We start from the raw sequence: 27,525 nt of genomic DNA on the forward strand, positions 1-27,525 counted from the left end.
TACCTAAACCGCTTAAACCACCCAGAGAGATTGCATACATTATCAAATAGCAAGACACACAAAAGGGATTTTGTGTTCCACATCTCAGTTTTCCCTATTCCTCAACAAATTGGGGAAATTGTAGTAGAAATGATTTTGCAAATGGTCAGTGGCAGGACCACAACTCTCCCTTCTTCCTTCCCTTGCAGTCCGTCCACAATAGGAACTGGGAAGACAGCACTGGGGCCGGCAGAAAATAGAAATAAAAACAGAGCTGAAGACAGCAGGGCAAGTAGCGGGTAGAAAGAGGTGTGCCTGCCTCTCTGCTATAGGAAATTGCATTTGGAACCAAGGAAGAGTAGAAAAAGTGCAGGATTTGGGATCAGACAACTGGCATTTACGAAATCAGCAGCCATGGCTGGGGGTAGAAGGGGCCACTTAATTTCTCCTGACCTCAAGGTCCTCCTCTATAAAATGGAGATAATATCTGCCTTGCCACCTGCCCAGGGTTATTGAGATGCTCAAATAGGAAACGGCAGACAGTTCTGAGGTCTATAAAGTATGGTACAAGCTTAGAGGGGAGGTTTCCTTTGGCTCTCTTTTTATAACTTCCATAATGATAGGAGATATGTCTGTTTTGTTTGCAGTCACATGATTAATGCCAGACCCTCACACATAGTTGGGACTTAATATTGTTTTTTCTTTTTCTTTCTTTTTTTTTTTTTAATGATTAGGCTTTTAAGCTTTTTCCCCTTGGCCTCATCCACTCTGTAAACACCCATCCCTCAAGTTACAATTTGAATGTTACTTCTCCTTTAAAGTCTTCTTTAAGCCTTCAGGACAAATTCATCACTTCTGCTTTAGTGCTCCCACAGCGTACAATACAAATACTTAGCCCAGTATACTTAATCATCCAATTTTGTGATCATCTTTCCTCTGTTAACCTTGAGCTCCTTGAGAAAAACTAGTCGACTTTACCTTTGAACTCTTATACCCAACATAGTGCCTGCACAGAGCTGACACCCCATAAATCTGTTTTAATGAACAAATGAGTCAAAGATTTGGGGTTATTTGGCCCAGGGAAGAGGTGTAACTTAAGAAACAATCCCTAAAAATAAAGGTCATTGAGTTTTAGAGAAGAGGGTGTCCACACTAAACATTGTACCATTGTGCTGTTTAGAGGGTAAAGTGTAAGGCTATTGGATGAATTGAATTAACAATCAATTTTTTGTCTTCTTTTACAGGATAAAACTTGAGGAAAGGGTTTTAAATTATGATGGAGGAAATTTAGGTCAGACTAATGTTTCTCAGTGTAGACACTATCGACGTTTGGGGTCAGATAATTCTTTGTTATGAGGGGCTCTCCTTTGCTTTTCATCATGTTTAGCATTATCCTTGGTGCCCACGAGATGCCAGGAGCACTGTCCCTCCAGCTGGGACACTAAAAACATCTCCAGACATTGCCAGTTGAGACCCATTAGTTTAGACGTAAAGAGTCATCTCCTGAGGGTGAGGGTTTGGGGGCATCAGAAAAGGAGACAAAAGAGATGATATAAGTGTGACCATGAGTTCCTTAAAGAATAAATAAGATGACGGTTTCACTGGTTTATACTGCACCTTTCATTCTAAAGGCAGATAGATTGACCAAATGAACTGACATCATAATAACACATGAAATGTCTTCTGTCAGCTGCAGGGGAGACTTCTGAAACAGGAATAATGTGATTAGCCTTTTGTTGTTGAGAAGGAAGCCATTTGGCTTTTTTCCACTATATTGTACTTATACAAGGGGAACTTATGGTATACCCACAATATCACAGCACTTTACATGTCACCTGAGCAAAAAGTTTCATTAAGAGTTTAATATCTTGAAGTTATTTGTTGATGGTTTTCTCTTTACCTTTCCTTGGGTATGTACCTCCAGCCTTTCCAGAGCTTAAACACACACACACACACACACACACACACACACACACACATCACACACACCAGTTTAAACCACTTACCCAAAGCCATAGAGGAATAGATGCAGTCATCTCTATGGTGGAAGGAAAACCTGGTTCCTAGTCTTGGCTCTGTCTCCTCATAACTGGGTGAACTACAGTTGGTCCCATAGTTCACCTATGAGCCAAGTAGGGTGATGGTATGTTCAGGTGTCTGAGAATTATTTTAACTACTTCATTTGTGTTATAAAGTATCATTCTTTCCCCTTGCTCAACTACCTATTAAAACATTTTAAACTGTCAAAAAAAAAAAATCTCTCTGGCAAAGTTTTGATGAAAAATCAATTTATCTACCTTTAGTGTATTTCATTGGCTCGTTATAGAACTGTTTTCTATACTTTGGTGTGATGACTTTTGTCTATATTAGAGGACCAAATAAGGATGAATGTAATGAAATCAAGTGATACAGAGAAGTTGAAGGTCTTATTCATTACATTACACATTTTCCCTTTGTGAGGCTCTTCCAGAAAGTTCCTGCCTGGCCTTCTCCAGAGCGAATGGTATGTTTTTATCTTACACCCAGTATAAACTGTATTAACCAACTTTGTTCTTCTCTTTGCAGATGACTGCTAGAAAGCTTAGAGTCAAATGTTCTTGGTCCCCATCATCATAGAATGTATAAAATTCCATGGCAGCATTTCCCAATGGGTGTTTGACAGAGCACTAGTTCTTCAAATGGTCCAGAAAAAAAGAGTTCCATGATCAAATATGTTTGGAAAATGTTGTATTCCTAGTGATTAACAATGCATATGGCATATTAAAGTCTGTTTAGCTTTGTTTTAATCATGTTCAAACTTTTTTGATCAAGGGACCTCTTTTTTATGTAACACCTATTAACATCTGGCCTTACTAGCATTCTAAGAAACCATTTGATAAATGCTGCTTTATAGATCCATTTACATGCTCTATCTCTTTTAAATCTCTTCTGTCCCACTTATGCTCTATTTAGTTATGTCACCTGAAATCCTTTCAAAGCCAGGTTGGGTAAAAATAAATGAATGAATATGTGTGCTATATAACCTTGGGCAAATAACTTTCACATTCTGGGCCTGAGTTTCTTAATCATGTTAAACACAGGAGGAGGGGGTTAGCTAAGTGATTCCAAGATTGCTTTCCAGCATTGCTATTGTAAGCTTCTATCCCCCCATCCCTATTATTAAAGTAACCAAATCTACTGGAACCAGCACCTGCCTTGACCCATTGCATTGAAAAGTGGTTCCAAAGAAATCTGTCCATTTGTTTTCAGCTTTTGGTCAGTGTTCTGTGTCCACCTAACATCAAGGCAGAGTTACATCTCAGTCCCCTTGAAAAAGCAGAGAGAAAGAGGGGCACATGTAGTTAAAGTGAGTAAATCAGGAAGTCCAAGTTCTGGAGGTACTGAGTACTAGGAGATTCCCTTTCCAAGACTTAGGGAAGCCAAGGGCAGTAGGTCACATGAGTACATGAGAGAGCTGTAAAAGTGCTTGACTGTAGAAAGCCTGGCCTTTCCACCCAGAAATGTATCTATCCAATATAAATTTATGGAGGATCTTCTGAGAACTGGCTTCCAGGCTCCATGCTAGATGCTGATTGCTAGATCACTAACAGCTCTCCAGCCTAGACTGGGTTCCAGAGCTTTACATCTAATAGCCTACTTTACAGCTAGCTTCACTTTTTTATTTCAAAGACGCTGAACTGAACTCATAATCTTTCTGCCAAACCTAGTCACCCTCCAGTGCTCCAGTGTTTGGCACTATCATCCATCCAGTGCATGAGCCAGAAATCATCCTTGACCCCTGCCCAACTCATATCTCATGGAATCCATCCCCAAATCCTGTTGACTTGCCCTTCTCTCTCAAGTTAATCCACTTCTCAACTCCGCCTCTGCCACCCTAGACAAATCTATCCTCTTTTCCTCCCTGGATAACTGCAGGTAGGTGTCCTACACACAGGCTTTCCTACAATGCATTCTCCATTCCACAGTCAGAATCATCCTTTTAAATGAAAATCTGCTTATGTCACTCGTCTGACTAAAACTTTAAATGGTTTCCCATTCCTTGAGTCCTTATCATGGTCTATTTGAATGAACTCTCCAGAGTCATTTTATAACATTCTCTCTATTGTTATCTGCTATCCCAGTAGCCTTCTTTCAGTTCCTTGAATATACTACAGTTAGGGCTTTTCCACGTGCCATTTTCTCTACTCCTCTCCCTGGTACAGCTCTCATTCATCATTTGGATCACAGTTAAAATGCCCCATCTCCAAAAAGCATTAGCTCCAGACTGGCTCCCCAGACTAGCTCAGATTCTCCTGCTAAATACTTTAATAGCCCCTCCTTCATAATACTTACTATAATTGTACCAACTCATTATATAATTTTACATTTAATTTTTTTTCTCCCACTAGAATGTAAACTTTATAAACAGGCACTGTGTCTGCTTGTTCACCAGTCTGTTCTCCAGGTTCTAGAACAATGCCTTATTCCTAGTAGATGCTCTGTTAAGTAAAAGTAGTTAAAACTGCATTTGCAATCCATTTTGGAAAGTTGCAATGCATGTTTACAGATACAACAACTATTTAACTTTGTTTAAGCCAACATTTCCTGAACTAACTCAAACATGGAACTTTCTATTGCTTAAGTTATTGTTTTTTTGTTTGTTTGTTTGTTGTTTGTTTTTTGGCACCTGAGTTCCAAGAAATACTGTGAGAGATATATGGTGAGTTGCCTGAACTGTTCTCCCTCCACCCTAAGAAGTGTATCTCTGTAGCCATGTTTTGATGATGCTGTCCCTCCTGAACGACCTGAGAGTGGTGGACTTGTGAGGTGGTGCAGCCCCAGAGGGCTGACGGCACCATTCTGGGAAGTCACAAAGGGCCTTGTGCAAGTAGAGAAGAGGAAGCTGGTCTGCAGGGAGAGAATGAAGCAGTCACCAGAAGAGAAGCCTTAGGCAGGGCTCCCATACTCAGATGGGGTCAGACAGTGCAACATGAGTGAGGTGAACTGAAGGGACATGGCTTGTCTGAAGGATTCAAATTCAGAATTCTTCAAACTAGTGGTTCTCCAAGTGTGATCCCTCAGAGTCACTTGGGAACTTGTTAGAAATACAACTTCCCAAGCTCTGCCACAAGACATGTCAGAAACTCTGGGGTGGGACTCAGCAATCAGTGTTTAACAAGCTCTTTAGGTAATTTTGAAGTGTATTTAAATACTGGGAGCCAAACTCTAAACATCTGAGGACCAAATCTAGTCCACAGGCTGACAGCTGGTGACCTCTGTTGTCAGAAAAGTAGAAAGTAGCAGCCATGACTTTTAATAACTTTCCAGATACCGGTTCCAATCTCTCATATCTTAGTTATCTGAGTCCTGGAGCTATTCCTGCATGCTTTTAATAAATTTCCTCTTTTGCTTAAGCTGGCTTGGTGGCGTTTTGCTGCTTGAATCCAAATATTACAATACTCCAATAAAATGAAAAGAAATTTGGTTGGAAAGATCCGGATTCAAGCCCTGATTCTACCAAAAGTGAGCTGTGAGACCTTAGACAGGGTCTTCTTTCTGAGTCACAATCCCAACACTACAAAATGACAGTGTTGGACCGGATGCCTTCATACTCTAACATGGTATCCCAGACATTGGCTCCTCTGAATAATCCCCGAAGGAAGATCCCTAAGTTTTAGTTCTACCCATTGACTCCACACAGTTAAAATAACAACAACAAAAACAAAGTAAAAAACATCCAAATTCTCTATGCCTCTTTCCTGGTCAAATAATCATCTACCAATTACAGGGATGCTTTAGAAAAATAAGGCTTATTTGATGTTCCAATTATTTTTCTATCTAAAATTAAATTTTAATTTTTTACGATTAAGCAAACTTTAGTTAGGGCTGCTGTCATGAAACATACATAGAAATACATGTATGTAAGGATCAAATTATGCTTATAATTCTTCACAAAAATGCAACTCATCAAAAAGCAATAAATGAAATGGCAAAGCATTTTCAAGATTTTAAACAATTAAAGAAGTTTCAAGGAAAAATCCTAAAATAAACAGTAAGAATTCCCTCTGTTAAACTGATAAACCTTGCACTACATAACTTTAGTTAACAAAGAATAAAACCATATTGTTTTGACCCTTAAATTCCCACCCTGGCAAACTGTTCTCTCATGTTAAAATGAAAATAGTAACTAAAATGCTCTGATGGACAACTCATTACAATGAGACCTGAAGGCTTCTGAAGCAAGACAAAGACTTTCCTGTATCTCCCAGAAGCCAGGAAAAGTAAGGGAAATATTTCAGGCTCCCACCCAAGAATGACTCCATATCCTCACTTAAAAAAAAATAAGTGCTTTAAAAATGATCGAGCTCAAAATACAGTTTTTAAAAAGCAGTTGTTCCCAAGGTAGTGAGAAAAAAATTACTAAGAGAAAATTTTAAAAAGCAAGGAGGGAGAAATCTTTCAGCAGAGTAGAAACTGAGTCTCTCTGTGAGTCCCTGAAAGGTTTTGATCCAACCCTATTTGTTATCCTAGAAAAGAACTTCTGAAGAAAGGTTTCAGTGTAAGAACTGCTTGAAAGAAGCCAGACTCTTGGAAATAGGAATGGCTCAGCCATTTATTAATGTCAAATATGCTGCCTGCATGAATTAGTCAGCTTGTCTTTTTGGAAGCCATACAGAAAAGTTCTTGTGCACCTGCCTCTTAGTGTCCTGACACTTCTGGCTTTAATGACAACAGCAACAACCACCAAAAGTTTTTGTGTTTTTTGTTTTTCTTTTAATTTAAATGCTAAACATAACTACATTCCAACTCCTGAATAGCTGATTCATCAATTTTTAAAGGCTTCTTACTGAAGTGTCACCAAGGACCACTGAATGTAAAAGCTTGCTCAGAGGTTAAGTAAATGGCAAAACAGAGTCATTTTCCTAAACTGGCAAAATTTCACCAAAGTACCAAAAAACTGACCTTTGAAACAAAAGAGAAATGGAGCAGAAAAAGGCCAGATTTCTTACTGGCAGCACCAGAGTGGCAAATATCCCAGAACTAAGAAGAGCTGCCAAGTGGAAGAGAGAAAATTAAAGGATTTTCCAAAACAGTCAAGTCCAGTGTACAGAGCATTCCCAACAGCTGTACTGAGCTTTAAGAAGCAAGACACAGGTATAAGATCCAGCTTTATTCTTTATTTACAGCACAGTTCAAAGTCAATAAATCAAGTACAAAAGAAATGGTTCCCATTTCCTGGATTGGCACCAGACATGCTTCCTACCAGCTGCAATTACATCATTTTTGTCTATTTTCTACTTTTCCCTTTTTGGGGATTGACAAACAGGCCAAAGAGATTTCAACTTCAAAACCAAGGAGAAATCCCTGTTTGCTGAGACAAAGGAAGTGACTCTCCTTCTTATGAAAGGCAGTCGGGGACTCTGCTTCAGTTATTAGGGCTGCTGATGGTGTGTGAGAGCTGTCATGAGGAGATTCTTCCTGGAGGTGGTGCAAAGAGGGCTAGGACCTGGGAAATTAAACTCATGGGAAGGCTGCTCTCACCTATCTCAACCTGTCTTCTACCTCAACTCCCCCTCCCCCACCATAGCTAAGGATAAAAGAGGGAAAATATTTACATATAGAAAACCAAAGTGAATGGGAATGTGAATATAAAAGAAGAAACTGAAAATGATCACAAGTTGCTCAGTACTGCTTTTTTTCTGGTCTGGCATGGAAATCTCTGATCCACTCTTTCATGTGTTTAACTTCCAAGGAGCGAGCTAACAGCACAGATTGGGGATCTAAGGCATTGTTGGCGCGCAGATCTAAATGATGAGCACCCTGTGGAATGTTGATGGCAATCAAAGTGTCCGTGATGTCCTTGGTTACTCCACCTCCTGACCAGGGATCTAGTTCACCATTGCTAAAGTGAGGAAAAGAAAAACAAAAATGGGTTAGTTTCTCATATTTACACTCAGATAAGTTAGGAAAAAACTATTATATGCATAACACCTCAAATTATAAGTATGTCATAGAATGGTGCTTCATACTGGAGTTTTACAATATTTCCTCATCCAGGTACAAAAAGATAAAACCAGAGAACACTGAAGGTGGTGCCCCATCAATCAACCTAGATTATATTGGGACTTAGAAGTTAGAAGCCCTAATTTCCAAACCTAGCTTCATCAGTTAAAAGTTATATAATCGGAGGGAGGATCTAAGATGGTGGCACAGAGAGGAGTGGAAGCTAAGTAGTACCCTTGGAACAACTAAAAAAAAAAAACAGAAACAACTAGTAAATAATCCAGAATAACTGCAGGGGGATAGACGTGACCGTCCACTCATCATACACCAACCTGAATTGGGAGGAATGCCTGAGATCACAGCATAAAATCTGTAAGTAAGAACTGCGGATCCAAATCGGGAGACTCCTCCCCCACAGCCCGAGCTACAAAGCCTCATGGTGCCAGAGAGAAGCTTTCTCCCAGTGAGCGAATATAGCTCAGCTGAGCTCCAACTGGAGTTTTAATTAGCGAGTGTGAACTGCTCACTACGAGGTACAAATCCCCAACAAGTAGACAGAGGCTTTGGGTGACGACTGACCTTGGAAAGACGGAGGGTTGCCTTGGACTAGCTCTGTTCCTTTTTTGACTCAGTGGAGAAAGCCTTGGCCATTTTCAGTTCCCAGTTCTGTGACCCAGACAGGGGTCTGGCACAGGCAGAGAGAGACCATTGAAATGCTAATGACCTCCCCCTAGGGCATCTATCTTCTCTAAGAGGAAAAGGGTGGGGCCCAGCTCTACTACCTGCCTTTCATTCAGAACTTACACCAGTCAAGAATTATAGGCTAATCTTTGCATCAGGCATAGAGTGCTCCTGCACAGCCTGGCAGCCCGGGGCTTCCCTTGAGAGACGACGTGCACTAGTGACATAGCACAGCCTTCCCTCAGCAGAGGTCCTGGAAGATCACAGCTGAGAAGGAGGGCCCGCTCGGAAAGCCCAGGGACACTACATCAATGCTGGTGGTTTGTGGGTCAGTGACACAGAAAATCTGGGACAAAACTGAAATGAAGGCTTAGACTCTTGCAACAGCCTTGAATCTCCGGGAACACCTGGGAGGTTTGAATATTAAAGCGGCCCTGCCTCCCTGACCACCCAGACACATGCACTATGTTCAGGGCAGACAGCTCCAACAACAAACCCAAACTGAGTTCACCAACTGAACCCCACAAAAATCATTTCCCCACACACCACAGAGACAGAGTTGAGGAGAACTGACTTGAGGGGTATAGGTGACTCACAGATGCCATCTGCTGGTTAGTTGGAGAATGTGTACGCCACCAACTTGTATATCTGAAAAATTATATCGGTATTTATTTTTTTTACAACTTGAAAGAACCCTGTCAAGCAAAGCAAATGCCAAGAGGCCAAAAACAACAGAAAATCTTAATGCATATGATAAAACCAGACGAACCCGATCCCAAACACCCAAATCAAAATATCAGAAGAGATACAGTACTTGGCACAATTACTCTAACAATTACAATCGAGGAATGAAAACATGGCACAGGATATAAAAGACATGAAGAAGAGCATGGAACAGGATAAAAGGGACATAAAGAAGACCCTAGAAGAGCATAAAGAAGAAATTGCAAGATTAAATAAAAAAATAGAAGATATTATGGAAATAAAAGAAATTGTTGGCCAAATTAAAAAGACTCTGGATACTCATAATACAAGATTAGAGGAAGTTGAACAATGACTCAGTGTCCTAGAGGTCCACAGAACAGAAAATGAAAGAACAAAAGAAAGAATGGAGAATAACATCGAAAAAATCAAAAAGGATCTCAGGGATACGATAGATAAAATAAAACATCCAAATTTAAGACTCACTGGAGTCCCAGAAGGGGAAAAGAAGGGTAAAGGTCTAGAAAGAGTATTCAAAGAAATTTTTGGGGAAAACTTCCCCAACCTTCTACACAATATAAATACACAAAGCATAAATGCCCTGTGAACTCCAAATAGAATACATAACAAATAAACCCACTCCGAGACATATTCTGATCAGACTCTCAAATACTGAGAAGAAGGAGCAAGTTCTGAAGGCAGCAAGAGAAAAGCAATTCACCATATACAAAGGAAACAACATAAGACTAAGTTGTGACTACTCAGCAGCCACCATGGAGGCGAGAAGACAGTGGCATGACATATTTAAAATTCTGAGAGAGAGAAAAATTTCCAACCAAGAATACTTTATCCAGCAAAACTCTCCTTCAGATTTGAGGGAGAGCTTAAATTTTTCACAGACAAACAAATGCTGAGAGACTTTGCCAGTAAAAGACTTGCCCTACTTCAGATACTAAAGGGAGCCCTACCGACAGAGAAACAAAGAAAGGAGAAAGAGATATAGAGAATTTTAACAGACATATATAGAACCTTACATCCCAAATCACCAGGACACTCATTTTTCTTTAGTGATCACGGATCTTTCTCCAGAATGGACCATATGCTGGGACATAAAACAAGCCTCAATAAATTAAAAAAAACAACAACAACAACAACAAAAAAAACACAATTGAACATATTCAAGCACAATCTCTGACCACAATGGAATACAAATAGAAGTCAATAATTTTTGAACTGTAACTCCACTATTTACTTCCTACATGATATAAAATACACAAACTCTAATGACAAATCAGTGGTTTTGAACTCAATGTAAAATATGTAATTTTTGAAAGAACTATATAAAGGTGGGGGAATGGAGGAGTATAGGAACATAGTTTATGTGTCCTATTGAAATGAAGGTTGGTATCAAAGAAAAACAAGATTGTTATGGATTTGAGTTTAATTTTAAGCCCCACAGTAAACACAAAGAAATTATCAGAGAATATGACCATAGAGACGAAAAGTAGAGTATGGGTTAAGAGAAATGGGGGAAGGGGCAATGGGGAGTTAAGAAATGAGTGTAGGGTTGCTGTTTGAGGTGAAGGGAAATTTCTAGTAATGGATGGTGGGAAGGTGATAGCATTACAACATTCTAAATGTGATTAATCCCACTAATGGAATGCTAGGGAGGGGTTGGAATGGCAAGACTTAGGCTGTATGTATGTTTCCACAATTGAGAAAAAAAAAAAAAAAAGACAGTCTAAATAGATGACAATTGAATGCCAAGGATGACCCTGAATGGGATCTGAGGATGGAGGAGAGGAGGCTCAAAGGGACACAGTTGAGACATAAGGAAAAGGAAATATAGAATGTGAGCTTTGTATCATTGTTGAATCTCTTGTACTTCTTAGCTGCGCTTAATGGGATTGCATAAAAGAATGTTCTTGTTCATGGGAAGTGTATATGTTAATTATAGTGTTTGTTCAAGGATGTGGGCAGCTAGCTCTCATATGTTCAGAAGACAGAGCAATAGATCATGGATGATAGGAAGAGAGAGAGGGAGGGAGAGAGCGAGGGAGGGAGGGAAAGAAATAGCAGTGTGACAACATGTTGAAATTAGTGGATCAGGGTATTGGGGGGAGTCAGGGAATGCTGGAGTTCTGTGTATGGGGTTTGTATTGTTTTTGCAACTTTTCCTATAACTTTGAATTTATTTCAAAATAAAATGTAAAAAAAAAAGACAACTTTAAAAAAAAGTTATATAATCGTAGTTAATTTACATGACTCAGTTTTCTCATCTGTAAAATAGAGATAATAAGGCCTACTTTATAAGATTGTTTGAAGGATTAAACCAGATGGTGAATATGGAAGTATTTACTAAGCACAAGTGCCAGGCACATAGGGAACGCTTGATGCTGCTTTCCTTCTTTCCTAGATCCTACCCCACATTTAAAAATGTGAATTGTCTCTTAGCTTTGCAAAAAAAGAAAAAAGTTGCATTTAAAAATATACATTTATACAATTCTTCCCTCTCAGTACAGTACTTTGGGAAATAATGAGGTATAATTGAAAAAAGGTACCTTGCATCTGAAATCAGGTAATTTGGGCATTACTAAAAGATCTTCATTTTATATTAGCTTTAAAGTTAAGGAAATGTTTCTAGGTTGTTATTGGTCTTGGCTGGTTCACACAAAACATTTCAGAATGATGTAAACAGGGTCAGTCACTGAAACAGCCTATTTAGTTTAGCTGAGCAAAAACCAGTACAACTGTAGAAAGCATCCCTATTATTATTTTAATAGCTTTATTTAGATATAATTCACCTAACAGAAAATTCACTATTAAAATGTACAATTCAATGGTTTTAAGTATAATCACAGAGTTGTACAACCATTATGCCAATCAATTTTAGAACATTGTCATCACCCCAAAAAGAGACCATATACCCATTAGCAATCACTTCCCTTTCCCCCCTTCATCCTCAGCCCCAGGCAACCATTAATCTTACTTTTGATCTCTATATATGTGCCTATTCTATACATTTCATATAAATGGAATTATACAATATGCAGTTTTATGTAATTGACTTCTTTCACTTTGCTTAATGTTTTCAAGGTTCACTGATGTGGTGGCATATATATCAGTACTTCATTCCTTTATAAGGCTGAATAATATTCCATTGTATGGCCATACCACATTTTACTTATCCATTCATCAAATGATGTGTACTTGGGTTGTTTCCACTAGGACTATTATGAATAATGCTTCTATGAATATTCATGTACAAGTTTTTGCATGGATGTATGTTTTCATTTATCTAGGATATATATCTAGGGGTGGAATTGCTGGGACATATGATAACTTAACCTTTTGATGAACTGCCAGACTATCTTCCAAAGCAGCTGCACCATTTTACATTCCCACCAGCAATGTATTAAGATACCAATTTCACCACATCCTCACCAACACTTATTATTATTTGCCTTCTTGATTATAACCATCCCAGTGGCCATGGAGTAGTATCTCATTATAGTTTTGATTTACATTGCACAAATGACTAATCATGTTGGGCATCTTTTCATGTGCTTAGTGGCTATTTGAATGTGTTCTTTGCAGAAATGTCTATTCAAGTACTTTGCCCATTTTTCTTAAATTAAATTCAGTTTTATTGAAATATATTTGCATACCATACAATCATCCATGGTGTATAGTCAACTGTCCACGGTACCATCATATATTTATGCATTCATCATCCCAATCTATTTTTGAACCTTTTCCTTACACCAGAAAGAATCAGAATAAGAATAAAAAATAAAAGTAAAAAAGAACACCCAAATCATCCCCCCAACCCACCCTATTTGTCATTTAGTTTTTGTCCCCATTTTTCTACTCATCCATCCACACACTAGATAAAGGGAGTGCGATCCACAAGGTTTTCACAATCACACTGTCACCCCTTGTAATCTATATTGTTATAAAATCATCTTCAGGAGTCCAGATTACTGGGTTGGAGTTTGATAGTTGCAGGTATTTACTTCTAGCTATTCCAATACATTAAAACCTAAGAAGTGTTATCTATATAGTGCATAAGAATGTCCACCAGAGTGACCGCTTGATTCCATTTGAAATCTCTCAGCCACTGAAACTTGATTTCATTTCATTTTGCATCCCCCTTTTGGTCAAGAAGATATTCTCAATCCCATGAGGCCGGGTCCAGATTCATCCCCGGGAGTCATATCCTGCGTTGCCAGGGAGATTTACACCCCTGGGAGTCGGGTCCCACATAGAGGGGAGGACATTGCTCATTTTTTAATTGGGTTTTTTGTCTTTTTATTATTGAATTGTGAGAGTTCATTGTATATTCTGAATACAAGTACTTTATCATATATATGACTTGCAATATTCTCTCCCATTCTGTATGTTGCCTTTTTAATTTCTTGATGATATGTCTGCAGTGCAAAAGTTTTAATTTTGATATAATCCAATTTATCTATTTTTTCTTTCATCCTTTGTGTTTTTGGTGTCATATCTAAGAAACCACTGTCTAACCCAGGATCATGAGGATTTATTCCATACGTTTTCTTCTGAGAGTTTTATAATTTTAGCTCTTACATTTAGGTCTATAATACATTTTGAGTTAATTTTTTTATATTATGAGGCAGGATCCAACATCATTCTTTTGCATGTGGATGTCCAATTTTTCCCCACTGAATTATCTTGGCATCCTTGTTGAAAATCAATTAGCCATAAATAATAAGGGTTTATTTCTAGATTCTCAAGTCTATTCCATTGATCTATATGTCTATCCTTATGCCAGGTCCACACTATCTTGATTACTGTTCCTCTGTAGTAAGTTTGAAATAGGGATGTGTGAGTCCCCCAACTTTATTCTTCATTTTCAAGACTGTTTTGGCTATTCTGGTTCCCTTGCATTTCCATGCAAATTTTAAGATCAGCTGGTCAATTTTTGCAAAGAAAAAAAAAAAAAAGGCAGTTGAGATGTTGACAGGGATTGCATTGAATCTGTAGATCAATTTGAGGAGTATTGCCACTTTAAATCTATCAAGTCTTCCAATACATGAACATGGGGTGTTTTTCCATTTATTTAGAGCTTCTACAATTTCTTTTAACAATGTTTCTTTTTTAAGTTTTCAGTGTACACATCTTATACTTTTTTGTTAAATTTATTCCCAAGAATTTTATTCTTTTTGATGCTATTGTAAATGGAATTGTTCCCTGCTATTATTAACTCCACACATGAATAGATTGGTTTACACTTTACAAACCCATTCACATTTGATGGTTATAACAATCCTCTTGGTTATAATCATTTTATAGATGAAAAAACTAATGCCCAGAGAGGTTAAAAGCCCTGCCCAAATCATTCAACTAGAAATGGCAAATTTTAGATTCAAGCTTGGGTCTTCTAATTCTAGCCCAATGTTCAATTTTACAACACAATGCATTTCATGGACAGATGACTGCTGTTGGAAGTCAACAGCATATATCTCCTTGACATGTGTAGTGCAGAATAAGAAAAGCACGAACTTGGGGATCATACACACCTGTGTTCCACTACCAGTTCTGCCTCTCAACTATCTAACCTCATGGAAGCACAGATGACTCAGAATAAAAGAAGGGCTGAAATACCTGGATTTAAGTACCTAGCCCATGGTAGGCATTAGATCACTTTCCCCTTATAAGGCATCTCCTGGGCACATCTTTATGTATATGCCACTTGAAATGGCTTAAAAAGCATTTTTATGTTTGTTCTGACATTTATTTAATGCCCCCCCCTTCACAGAAATATTGTGAGGCCCAAGTTAAATAATTTATGTGGAAGTAAGTTACAAACTATAATATACTACACAAATGTGTGATATTATAATTATTATATTCTGCAAGCATGAAAAGTGTTAATACCTCTGGGAGGTAAATGAATCACGAAAATGGATGTGAAAGCACATCAGGAAATAATTTAGTCAAAAAAACTAATACATCAACTTTTCTAGGTAAACATACACATTACATGAGAAAATAAACATTTAGGTTTATTAAGTATATGTGTGTTTGAAATACAATTTTAAATTCCCTGTTGCATTATCACCATACTTCTTTGTAAGAAAAAAAAATCAATTCAATTGCAACTTAATAACACCATGGAAAAAACATTCATTCCAAAAAAGTACTTTTTTTCGTTTTGTTAAAAGGAAAATTTCCATGCGAAATAGAAGCCTTAGTTTTCAACTACTAGACACATTTTTAAAGTAAACTACACATGGGGTTGAATTCTCTTAAGTAAACAAATATCCTTTATCATCATTCTGATTTGACAGGCCCAATCCTGATAGGAAACTCTCCATTATTTGCAAAACAAAAAAGCCATCCCAACAGCCACATAATAAGCAAACTGCATTTGATTTGAAAGGTCATCTGAACGAACCTAGTGGCTTAGCAACAGTGTTTGGAGTTGCCGAGAGACCTAAGATGCACATGGACTTGAATTTCTTGGTCCTGGACATGCGAGAGCTAAACCAGCAACTGGGAAATCTACAAAAAAAAAAACCACTTACTTTCACAAGAGACTCTTGGTGCCTGGGTAAAATTCCCAACAGTGAGTCTCATGTAATTTCTGGCGACAATTAATTCACCTGAGGAATTATGTTAAACTAACTAGCTCCTCAAGGATTGCCTTTTGAATTTATATTTAAATACCTGAGCAACACCATTAGTAAGATAATTTCTTTGGGTTGGGGGAAAAATAAATCCTTCCAACAAAACTATGGAATATGAAAAATAATCATTTGCTGAAATAGAACTATTAACAGCTACTATTTATTAAGCCCTCATACATTCAACAAATGTTTCCTGAACACCTACTATGTGCCAGGCACTCTTTGGGGAATTCAGCAGTAAACAAAGCAGACAAAATCCCTGCCCTTAAGGTGTTTACTTCCATGATAATCTATTTGCTTTTTGAAATAACCCGAGGATGGGTAGTCATTATTATTTCCAACTTTATTATATAAGTTAGCAATTGGCCCAAAGCTGCACAGTTAATTCAGTGAAAAAGCAGAACTGCACCAAGGTTTACCTGACTCCAAAGCCCAGGTTCTTAACTGGCAAATCACCAATCCAACCAATATAAATAGGACTTTCCAACCAGAAAAGCAGTCACACTTGAGTTTGTGTGATGAGCCCTAACGAGAGAAGCCTGAACGTGAAGACACAGTACTTACTCATCAACCAGAGACACTTTACAGCTGGTAGCCACTAAGTATGCAAAACAGAGACATCAGGGCTGTTCCTGTACTTTGGGAATAGGCTTTCTTCAGAAAAGCAGGAAAATTTAGAAGTTTTAAGTGACTTTTATTTTTTTTTTACATTGGCCATTTCACATCTAGCAGTCTGTAGAAAAATATTTATTTTTAAAAGTGGGCTTGCCACTGCAGAAAACTAAAACAGCATCTTCACACAGTCCTACTTTTAAACTTTCACATGCCTCTGATGCCTTCTGAGCTTTGTATTTTCTTCCCCATCTTCATATCTTTATCAACATACACATTTATTATGTGTCAGTCACTGTCGCAGGTGCTAAAGGCACAGAGATGATTACAACAAAGTACCTGCGATTGAGAAGTTTGCAATCTCATGGGGAAAATAGAAACACAATCAGATAATTTCCACAGAGTGATAAGTGGTATTCTAGGGGATAGGAGGCCATGGCAAGGGGAGTGGGGGACCTAATCTCCCGGGGGTGGGGGGCCAGGAGAGGTTCCCAAAGAAGGCCTGGGTCTTAAAAGATGAGTTGATCAGGAGAAAAAGGGGGAAAGAAAGAGAAAAGGTATTCTGGAAAAATATATAGTTCCCTCTGGTTGGAACATCAAACATAAGGCAGAGTATATTTCCATTTACTCATTTGACAAATATTTATTGAGTATAGAGATATACCAAATTTGGGCTACATGCTTTATTGAGTTATTGCAATAACTTTATGGTGTGAGTAGTAATATTATTCTCATTTTATAGAAGATAAAATTGAAAATCAAGGAAATAAGCTAATTTTATTGAAGACAGCTCATGCCATCTTTGCCCAGCTTTGTTAGAAAGTCCTTTCTTACCCTGGGCTAAAAGACTCCTCCCCATAGTTTCTACCAGATGGCTTCAGATCTATTTCCCCAACATTTCCCACAAAATCTGCCCTCCTCCTCCAGTGATGAAGAAGTTGATGGTGGTTGTTATTTTGGTTGAATCCAATAAAAAAGGACAATGTATTTGACCATAATTCATATATTAAATCTTCACAGAAGGATTTAAAGACTCCACTTAACAATTCAACTGGAACTCTAGCTTCATAGAGTCACAGCAAGTGTCAGAATGCTAGAGAAATGTGTATAAATACTACATGGAGAAAAGCTCCTAAAGAAAAATAAGAAATTGACAAAGTACTTCCTCTTCTGATGGAACAAAGATGAGCTTGGAAACCTAAAGGCTTGTACTTAGGCCTTTCTCAGTTCTCTCAATGCTTTCATGTTATCCTGATTTCAAACACCTTAATTTGGCATAGTTTCCTAAAATACCCTAAATAGATTTATTTGCTCACCTATTACTTTATATGGCTGAGTTGAAGAGTACAGTTTTGAAGAATCCTATTGGGGTCAAGGAACACAATTTAAGGAAATTAAACAAAAAGAATCTCTAACTTCTCCATAAAAATGCTTTATCTTTTATTTAGGGGTAGATGCCCTGCTGGGTTAGAAAACACCAATAATAAGAGAGGCTCAATAAGAAGAGACCAGTAAGAGAGGTTCTTTTGCAAAACGGTCTGGTGTCACCAGCCTAAACTGAGAGACTGATCCTCCAGTCAAATCAGAGCTCCTCACTCCTAAAAGCTATTGGCCATGTCCCAAGGGCTACAACTGACACATGTTTTAAAAAGCTTGTAAAAGAATGACATTTATAATTTAAACAATAGCTCCGAGTTAAGAGGTATGTATGGGTATGTCTACGGTATGTCCATATAGATTTGTGGAAGGTTTTTGATCAACTGGATGCTACTATAATATAGCTGACAACCTAATATCCAAGCCAAAATATGGAAATTTTGAAGTGACAATTGGATACAGATAAAGTCTACTCAATTAACCCCAAAATGAACCAATAACAAATATTTTACTTCTCAAGAAGCACTGTAAATGTAGAAGAACAAACATGGGTTTCAGACAGGCTGAGGGTGAAATCTGGCTTTATCACTCAGTAACTAAAGCAAAGCTGGATAAGCTCTGGCAAGTTACTCAACAGAGTGATCTCCAATTTCCTCCTCAGTATAAAAGGGACTATAACCTCTGCTTCACCAGGTTGTTGTGAGGATTCCATTAGCTAATTTATGCATCTGGAGTATAGCACATCTGGAACCAGAGTAGGCACTTCAAAAAGAGTTTGTTGAGTAAATACTGAAAAGATTTTATCATTAATAACAATAGTAATGATAGTAAGAAAAATTGTTAACAACAGATGATGCATCATTTTGTGCCAGATAGTTTTTTTTTTTTTAATTTTCTAATTTTGTTTTTGTTTTTTGTTTTTAAGCCTTTAAGTACCTTGGTAAAAGAGTGTAAAATCATATCTCTTCTCAGCATCCCCATAGGGAAATTTCAATGAGAAGTAACATATGATGGTATCGCTGTTGTACTCTACCATTTTATTGTCCAGCATGTCCTATTTTCTGTTATTCCACAAATGTTTCAATCAACCAAAGTTCCTCTTTGGACCAACAAAAACTCACCTGAAGATGATATTCTTGTGTGAACTGATGTTTCTGCCTCCATATAGAGTAGTGATCCAGGAGGGTCTTGGTCTCACACCCCACTGTTTAAAGCACTCACGAGACAATTCCTCCAAGTTCCATGAGTGAGGTTCAAACATGTCATCAACACCATTAGTACAAAAGGGCATGATCATTTCTGTGCAGGACTGAAAAATCAAACCAGCAGGGGATCCAATGAGAAAATGAGGCACAGAGATGTTAGGTAAATTATAAAAGGGCATATAGCAAGTGAGTAGCAAAGACAAGGTTTGAACCCAGGCAGTTAGCTTCAGAGCCCCTGCTCTATGCCAGGCAATCTCTCACTGTCTGTAGAAAGGCTTGGTGAGAAATAATAGAGGTTGGAACTGTATATTTCTTACTGTACACTGCTTTCTTTCACATCTATTATCATATTTAACCTTCAAAACAATGCTAAAAGGAAAATACTACTATTATTAGTGTCATTGTACAGATAAAAGAATGGAGATTATAGAGAGTCAGGTTGGACTTCCCGTCTTTTGGGTGTTTACAAAATGCTTCCATTATAACACTTATCAAGATCTACTGTAGTTTAGTTTAGTTACCTATGCTTCTCAACAGGCTATATTTGAAAGTGAGACCATGTCTTTTTTATCTTTGTATCTTTGGAGCCTAGAACAGAACCTGACACATGGTAAGCCTTCAATAAATATTTGGTAATCATTACATACATGAACTAACGATGAATGATGAATAAATGAATAAGAAATCCTGTCCAGGGTCTCAAGTGTAAGGTGACAGAGCCTAGATGTGGACCCAACTTAAGTGACAAAATCTTGTGTACCCTTTGTTACAGCATAACTATATTGGTGAAAAGTAAGTTACTCTTGGGGAAATTAACATGCTTACCTGATAGCTCCAACCCAGGGATCCCAGACTGCTAGTTGCTGTCTCTGATATATTCAGGCATTTTGCCTGGCCCGAATAATTGTAATATATATTCAGAGCTTGGAAAATATTTTCTACCAGGTTTTGATCAGATACATTGGGATTTCGCAAATGCTGGCACACTACCTGTGAGTTTAGAGAGATAAAAGGGAGAAGAGTCAGAATATGCATTTGATGTGATCATAAAATATTTTGTAAGCATCTAACTGCATCACTTGACAATTTCTATCTTTTGAGAATAACCCCTTTCTTAATGAATAAACCTCTTAGAGGACTCCCCAGGCTACATGAATAACCCATGTTATTGTACAAAAAGTTTTCCATGCTTTGCACTCTAGCTTCATTTCCTATAGCCTCTGCCTAGCAAAACCATTCCCCGACACCAAGGTCTGTCCTTCTTCTTTGCCTCTGCTCACCCTGAATGCCCTTTTCCCAGCCTCCCACTCCAATAATGCCAGGCAAACACCAACTCATCTTCCACAGTACTCAACCCAAGTATCACCTCTGCTCTGAGGCCTTCCTTGCCTATATCTCCAAGATGGGAAGCCCTAACTACTCCCTTCATTGTGCCTCCACTATACCTTGTGTTTATTTCTATCAGTAATGATATACTGCACTCATTTGATTTCAGAATATCTCCCTCAGCATTTAGCAAGATACTGGCAACTAAATGTTTGCTGAATGAAGGGCTACATATTTTTATCAAAATGTTAAATTTATCAAATTTCTTACAGAAAAATTACACCAAGCTTAAATGTCTGCAGTGTGACTAGAAGCTTATCAACTCCTAAATATTCCAACCACCAGCATTCTTTCCCCCCTACAGGACACAGATACTGTTTATTGAGTGGTAGATACAGGAGAGGTAGCTGGCTCCAGCATGGACGTGGAGGTGGCAGCTCATGCCAGGGTGCTGTGAGCATCTGGCAGCTAGACCAGGCCCCCATCCTAGCAGGGGCCACAAGCTCCCTACGACAGGAGCAGCTAAGGAGCCTGCTAGGGAAGAAGCGGCCACAGCCCTCAGGACCCTGGGCAAGAAGTTGCAGCCGAACTTGGCCCAGGCGCCTGGGTGGAGGGAGACTGGGGTCTGGGCATCGTAGGAGGGAAATGGGGGATCATGTCTGCGGAGTAGAGTAGACACATTGTTGGCTGCTGGGTCCTGGCACCTGGGAGAAGAGCAAAGAAGTGGCCCACGTCTGGTTGCCCCTGCACCAGCCTGGCTTGCACCTCAATGGTGCCATACCAGCTCTCTGAGCCTAGGCTGCCTGACATATTGGTGCTCTCACCCCAGCTGTGCTCCCAGGGAGCAGCCCTCGTCCTCACAGTGCCCAGCCTGGTTGAAGAAGCAGGAATGGCAAAGAACTGTCCATTGAGGATGTGGCTGGTGCTCAGGTCCTGCATGGGCTGGTGCACCTAGTAGAAGCCCACCAGCAGCGTGGTGGGCAGCAGCTCCTACACAAAGAGGATGAGGCCGAACATCAGGTAGCCTTTGTTCCCCAGGTCATTCACCAGGTTGGCCTGGTCAGAGATGTTGTACCAGTCATAGTCAAAGGCATCCAGCCGATTCCAAGGGGCTAAGGCCAGGGCTGCCAAGTTGTAGCAGGCCTGGGTGGCACAGAGCAGAACCATGGCACCATCCATCACAGCCACCCGGCACCAGTGATTGAAATTCTAGAACTAAATGTCACAGGCAATAATCTGGGGATGGAGTGAAGGTAGAGACTGACTGGAATGGGGCATGGGGCACTTTCCAGAATAGGGAAATATTCTATACTTTGATAAAAGTTTGAATTACACAACACAAGGCAGATTTAGGATTTGAGCATTATATTGTATGTAAATTTTGCCTCAATAAAGAAGAAATAAACATAAACAAATATTAAACTCTAGTCAATGACATTAAAGCTGAAGTAGTTAGGGGGAAATGTACTGATGTCTGCAAATTACTCTGAAATGCATAAAAGCAAATAAAATGGATAAAGAGATGGATAGGTGGATATATACGAGATAAATCAAATAGAGCAAAATGTTAATTATAGATTTTAGGTGGTGGGTACATGGCTACTCACTGTCCTTTTCTTTCTACTTTTCTGTATGTTTGAAAATATTCATAATAAAATGGGGAAAAAATCACAGGCAATGAAATCATAGTTGAATAATAATAATAATAGTAACTGATTATTGAGCCCTGGGTTTACATTGTTAGATCATTTGATCCTCAAATAACCCTAGGAATATATTATCATCAACTATTTTACATAAAGAAATAAGACAGTTAAATCACTCTATTCAAGATCACTGGTTAGTAATTGGTAGGACACAAATTCAAACCCAGGTCTCCTTGACTACGAACTATACATCATATCCCTTATGCTACACAAGTATCCACCTTGCAAAACTGCAAAAAGCCCCATGGCAAGGGTAACACAGTGAGCTACCATCCTCTATTAACACCTTGACGGAAATTCAGTGAGATAGTCCTTTCCCATTTCGTTTTGAAAAGATATATACACCACAGGCTGGTTCTGACCAAAAAGAGACCAGTCCAAAGAAGAAGGGATCCAGTTATCTCATCTCAGAGTAGAGATTCTGGCAGCAAACATAGCAACACCTGGGCTAGGGACATGCTCCCAGTCGGGAATGGAGGACACTGAGAAAGTTGTTGAGTAGCCAGGAACAAACCCTGTCTGTCCTTACAGTTCTGCCCAGGACCAGCCTTCCAGCAAAAATGGAAACTTGAAAAGACTGAGAAAATGATCATAGGGAAAATTCACTGACTTTCCTCAAACGTATTCTGCACGAAATTTCTATGGAATGTTAATTGGTTCTTCGTGAAAAAGAGTTTCATCGTCAAATAATTTTAGGAAATGTTCTGTTAACAAATGTAAACAGCTTTCTTGACTGCAGGATTTCTCAGAGCCTTTAACATGTTCAACTGAATGTAAATTTCCAAAAGGGAGATAGGTATATGCTGCTTTGGGAAATGCTGAATATGAGAAAAGTCAGAAATTAAGACGTCCAAATAACTGGATATACCTTTTAAAGCCAGAAAGCAAAAGATATGAATAGACATTTTTCCAAAGAGGAACTACAAATGGCTAAAAAGCACATGAAAAGATGTTCATCTTCATTAGCTATTAGGGTAATACAAATCAAAACCATAATGAGATATCATCTCACACCTATAAGAATGGCTGCTACTAAACAAGCAGGAATCTACAAATCTCAGAGAGGATATGGAGAAATCGGAACATTTATTCACTGCTGGTGGGAGTATAAAATGGTACAGGTGTTATGGAAGCCAGTTTGGCAGTTCCTCAGAAAACTAAATATTGAGTTTCCCTACAAACTGGCAATTCCACTACTCAATATATACCCAGAAGATCTGAAAGCAGTGACATGAACAGACATTTGTACACCGATGTTCATAGCAGCATTGTTCACAATTGCTAAGAGAAGGAAACAATCCATCATGAGTGGATAAACAAAATGTGGTAAATACATACGACGGAATATTATGCAGCAGTAAGAAGGAATGAGTCCTGAAGGATGCGACAACATCGATGAACCTTGAGGACATAATGTGGAGTGAAATAAGCCAGACACAAAAGGATAGATATTGTATAATTTCACTAATATGAAGCACCTAGAAAATGTAAACTCAGAGTTTTAAAATGTAGAAAAAAGGGCCACAGAGATAGATAGAAGCTAGAGAAGGGGGAACAGTTACCCAATATGTACAAATTTGTTAATGAAGTTGATCTTAAACATTTGGGAATGGATAGAGGTGATGGTAGTTTGTTATTGGGATTATAAGCAATAGTGCCTATTGAAGGTGAATATGATTGAAAGGGGTTGTCTAAAGTCATGTATCTCACCGATTAATACTACAAATATAAATAAGTTCTTGCGTGAACTACCTAAAACTACAAGTATGACCCTTGTATAAAGAGTTAATAATAGAGTGGTATATGGGAAAAAATATCTATTGCATGCTATGGACTACATTTAACAGTAATACCTTACTAGTACCATACCAGTACTAGGGGTAAATAATTGGGGGAATAAGGGATATGAGGTTTTATTTTATGTATATCTGTTATTTTTCTGTAATGGTGAAGTAAGCTTACTTATAAACATGTCTAAGAGTCACCCCCAGAGAGCCTGCTTTGTTGCTCAGATACAGCCTATCTCTCTTTTTAAGCCAAACTCTGCAAATAAACTCATTACCTTCCCCTCTACGTGGGACATGACTCCCAAGGATGAGCCTGGACCTGGCATCGTGGGATTGACAATGCCTTCTTTACTAAAAGGGGGAAAAGAAATGTAACAATATAAAGTTTCAGTGGCTTAGAGATTTCAAATAGAGTCCAGAGGTCATTCTGGAGGTTACTCTCATGCAAGCTTCGGCCAGATATTGCAGATTGCCATGGTATGTCAAGCCCCAACAAACAGTATTCCTGAAAACCCTAAAGAAAACCCAGGGCTCTATCTAAGACTTTATAAAAGTTTTACTTACTAAGTTTATTTTTCAGAAACTTAAAACCTTCAAACTGTTCCTATGCCAGACAGGCCCTGAAAGTTAGAGGTACTAGTCTCTCCCAGAACTCAACCAGTTGAACTCCCCTACCCCATAATGTCAACACCCCTTTTCAACATGAAGAAGTTAGAATGGTCATTGCCCAAATATCCCTGGAGACTGAGAAAATGATCAAATGAGAGGGAGGAGCTGTAACAGAGAAGTTAGGATTTAACAAATGATTATGACTACTGAATCATTATATAGATATTTCTTTTTAGTTTCTGGTATATTAGCACAGCCAGAAGGAAATAACTGAAATTGTGGAACTGTAACCCATTCTATACTTTGAAATTCACTCTATAACTACCTGTTAAACTGTATTTTGAAATTTATCACTTTTCTGTATATATATTATATTTCACAATAAAAAATGTTTTAAAAAAGGAGCTAGGAGGGCATAAGAACAAAACAGATATACCAGAGTTTAGAATGTACATGAAAAAAGAGAATTGAGCTAAACTGAGAGCTTCACAGACTTATCGTGCCTGAGGCGATAAAGAAGTGCAAGCTGAAGAAACATTACAAGGCAAAATAATGTTTTACTATTCTAAGTGGCAAGTCAAAAACTTCCTAATATTTGCAGAGCACTTTTAACAGGAAATATCCCCAAGAAATACACCAATCAGAAATACTCAAGAAATAAGGAAATCAAATAAAGAACCAATCACAGAATTTATTAAACTAGCTATTGCAAGGGCTGATCAGTATTCTTTCCTGAATCTGGACAGCTCTTTCAAAATGCAGCACAGAACTGCAGAGCAGACACATGGAATGCAGAGAAGAGCATTATGTTAAAGCACAGCATGGTAGATGAGGCAGGGTGACAAAGCAAGCTGCATGGTGGTGGGGAGTGCTGATATGCAACACTGAAGTGGTCTAAAACTCTGGAAAACAACAGTAGCAAATGAGTGTGACTCACTTGCTGGCATCAGATCCTCTCTCAGAGCTAGAACACTGGGCCTCTGTCAGGCAAAGAAAAGGAGTCCCCATGAATAGCCATCTCTGCAAACAGCAGTTACTGTCACTGCTTAAAAGACACAAGCATGGCTGGGGACTGGCACCAACTGATAATACTTGGGTTTTGGAGGCCCCAGTTACAGAGAGAGCACCATGGTCAGAAATTTGGGCTTTGCTGATAGAAACACCATGTCCACATTAAGGACAAACTGAGCCCACTGTTCTCTGTGGGGTCAGCTCACCCTTGGAGTACTGGGTCCAATTCCAAGCACCACACATAAGAAGGACATTGATCAACTTTAAAAAATCCAGAGAGGAGCAATCAGAATGGAGAGTTGAGAAATCACTGAAACAACTTACAACTGGTCATTTGGATCACCTCCAACCTTTCACAATTACAAATAAGGATACAATAAATACCTTTGGGGCTAAATATTTACATGCATCCTTATCTTCTTGAGATAAATTCTTAAAGGAATTATTTGCTCAAAGGAAATAAACATTTTTAAGATCTTTGATACAATCTGTCCAACTGCATCATAGAAATTAAGTGCTAATTAGTAATTCCACTAGTGTATTAGATAGAAGGCCTGAAAACAATCGCTTAAAAATTCTTCTTTGCAAAATACTACAAATTTACCATGGAAATTGTTATTTTAGGTGGCTCTAAAGTTCTTTTCTAACTCAAACGCTGTAATTCTAAGCATCCAGCATAAAAAACACAATCTCTACATAACTCTATGCACTTCCTTGACAATTTGAGTAGCAAAGAGTGAATGCAGTTACCAAAAACATTAGCAAGACCTCAGTATTTTTCCCATGCTCATTCAAAGGCTGTAGAAATGCAAAAGGAGATATTCACACACTTTTATCAGAGATCTATAGGATGCATAATACAAGTATATAAATATTAAATTAAACCATATGAAATTGCCTTGTTTATAGGTCAAATTCAGTTAAATATTGGCAATTTTGGTTCAACCTCATGTAACACTTCTAGCTTAACCTTTTCAACTTGCAGATATTACCCAGTTGATGAGGACAAGCACTTGGCCTGTTGCTTGTTTACTTAAGGGCTGTGATCTAATTAGGAAACAAATGATGAATTCCTATCAACTCCTCCTTCCAAAATATCCAATCCTGGTAACCCCTATACTATACTTGCTACCTATTTTTCAACACAAGGCATATTATTCCTACTAATGCCATAAGAGCATAAGAGCAGCTGGGACTGAGTCTGCTTGTACAACTGTTGAATGTTCCTTGAGGCCAGGTGCTTTCCCTATAAGAACCCAGAAAGCTACATAAAATGACCACACCCATTTCATAGAGGAAAACAAGCTCAGAGGTTTGGCTACAGATTCACAATTAAAATCTGTGAATACAGTTTCTGAATCCAGACTTGATCTGATCACAAAGTCCTAGTAGAGCAAACTGCCTCCCCCAAATAATAATAATGTTATATAATAACATGCATCAGTTGAGTCCTTACTATACACCAAGTGCTATAAAATCCTCATAACAAGCCTAATAAGCATTACAAGTGCAACTATCCCCATTTTTGCAAATATGATAAATAAAGCACATAGAGTTTAAGGAATTGGCACAAAGCAATACAGCCAGGACGTGGCAGAGCTGAGATTCAAATGCAGAATGACTCTGGAGCTTGCATTTGTAACCACTGTACTACACACACCCAACTTAGCAAGTTATGGTGTAAGACCTATAGTCTCAAGTTTAATTTTTTAAACGAATGCTTCATGATTCTTAGATTGTCTTTACATTTTTTCTAAGTTTATTGTTTTAGGTAAAAACTGGTAGAAGGGACTCTGTAACAACATAAAATGATAAAAATTTTATTATGAAATAGTAAAAGGGAAACTATAAAATAGTAAATTGAGTAATATGTGGCTCAAGAATCAACACT

At 38.4% G+C, this 27,525-nt stretch overlaps 1 protein-coding gene and 1 pseudogene across 1 annotated transcript in view; both read right to left on the reverse strand.

Annotated features, from left to right (window-relative positions):
- Positions 1-7,114: 7,114 nt before the first annotated feature.
- The window catches only part of LOC119538223 (prolylcarboxypeptidase), a 93,939-nt gene continuing 73,528 nt past the window's right edge, over positions 7,115-27,525 (reverse strand). The window contains exons 7-9 of the mRNA XM_037841047.1: positions 20,021-20,185; positions 19,112-19,299; positions 7,115-7,861 (exon numbers count right to left, since the gene is read on the reverse strand). Of these exons, the coding sequence (XP_037696975.1) occupies positions 7,642-7,861; positions 19,112-19,299; positions 20,021-20,185 (573 nt within the window). The 3' untranslated portion in view covers positions 7,115-7,641. The remainder of the gene's footprint in view (positions 7,862-19,111; positions 19,300-20,020; positions 20,186-27,525) is intronic.
- Positions 20,867-21,842, reverse strand: LOC119538224 (annotated as a pseudogene).

This window comes from Choloepus didactylus, chromosome 6 (assembly GCF_015220235.1).
Source record: "Choloepus didactylus isolate mChoDid1 chromosome 6, mChoDid1.pri, whole genome shotgun sequence".
NCBI classification, from domain to species: domain Eukaryota; kingdom Metazoa; phylum Chordata; class Mammalia; order Pilosa; family Megalonychidae; genus Choloepus; species Choloepus didactylus.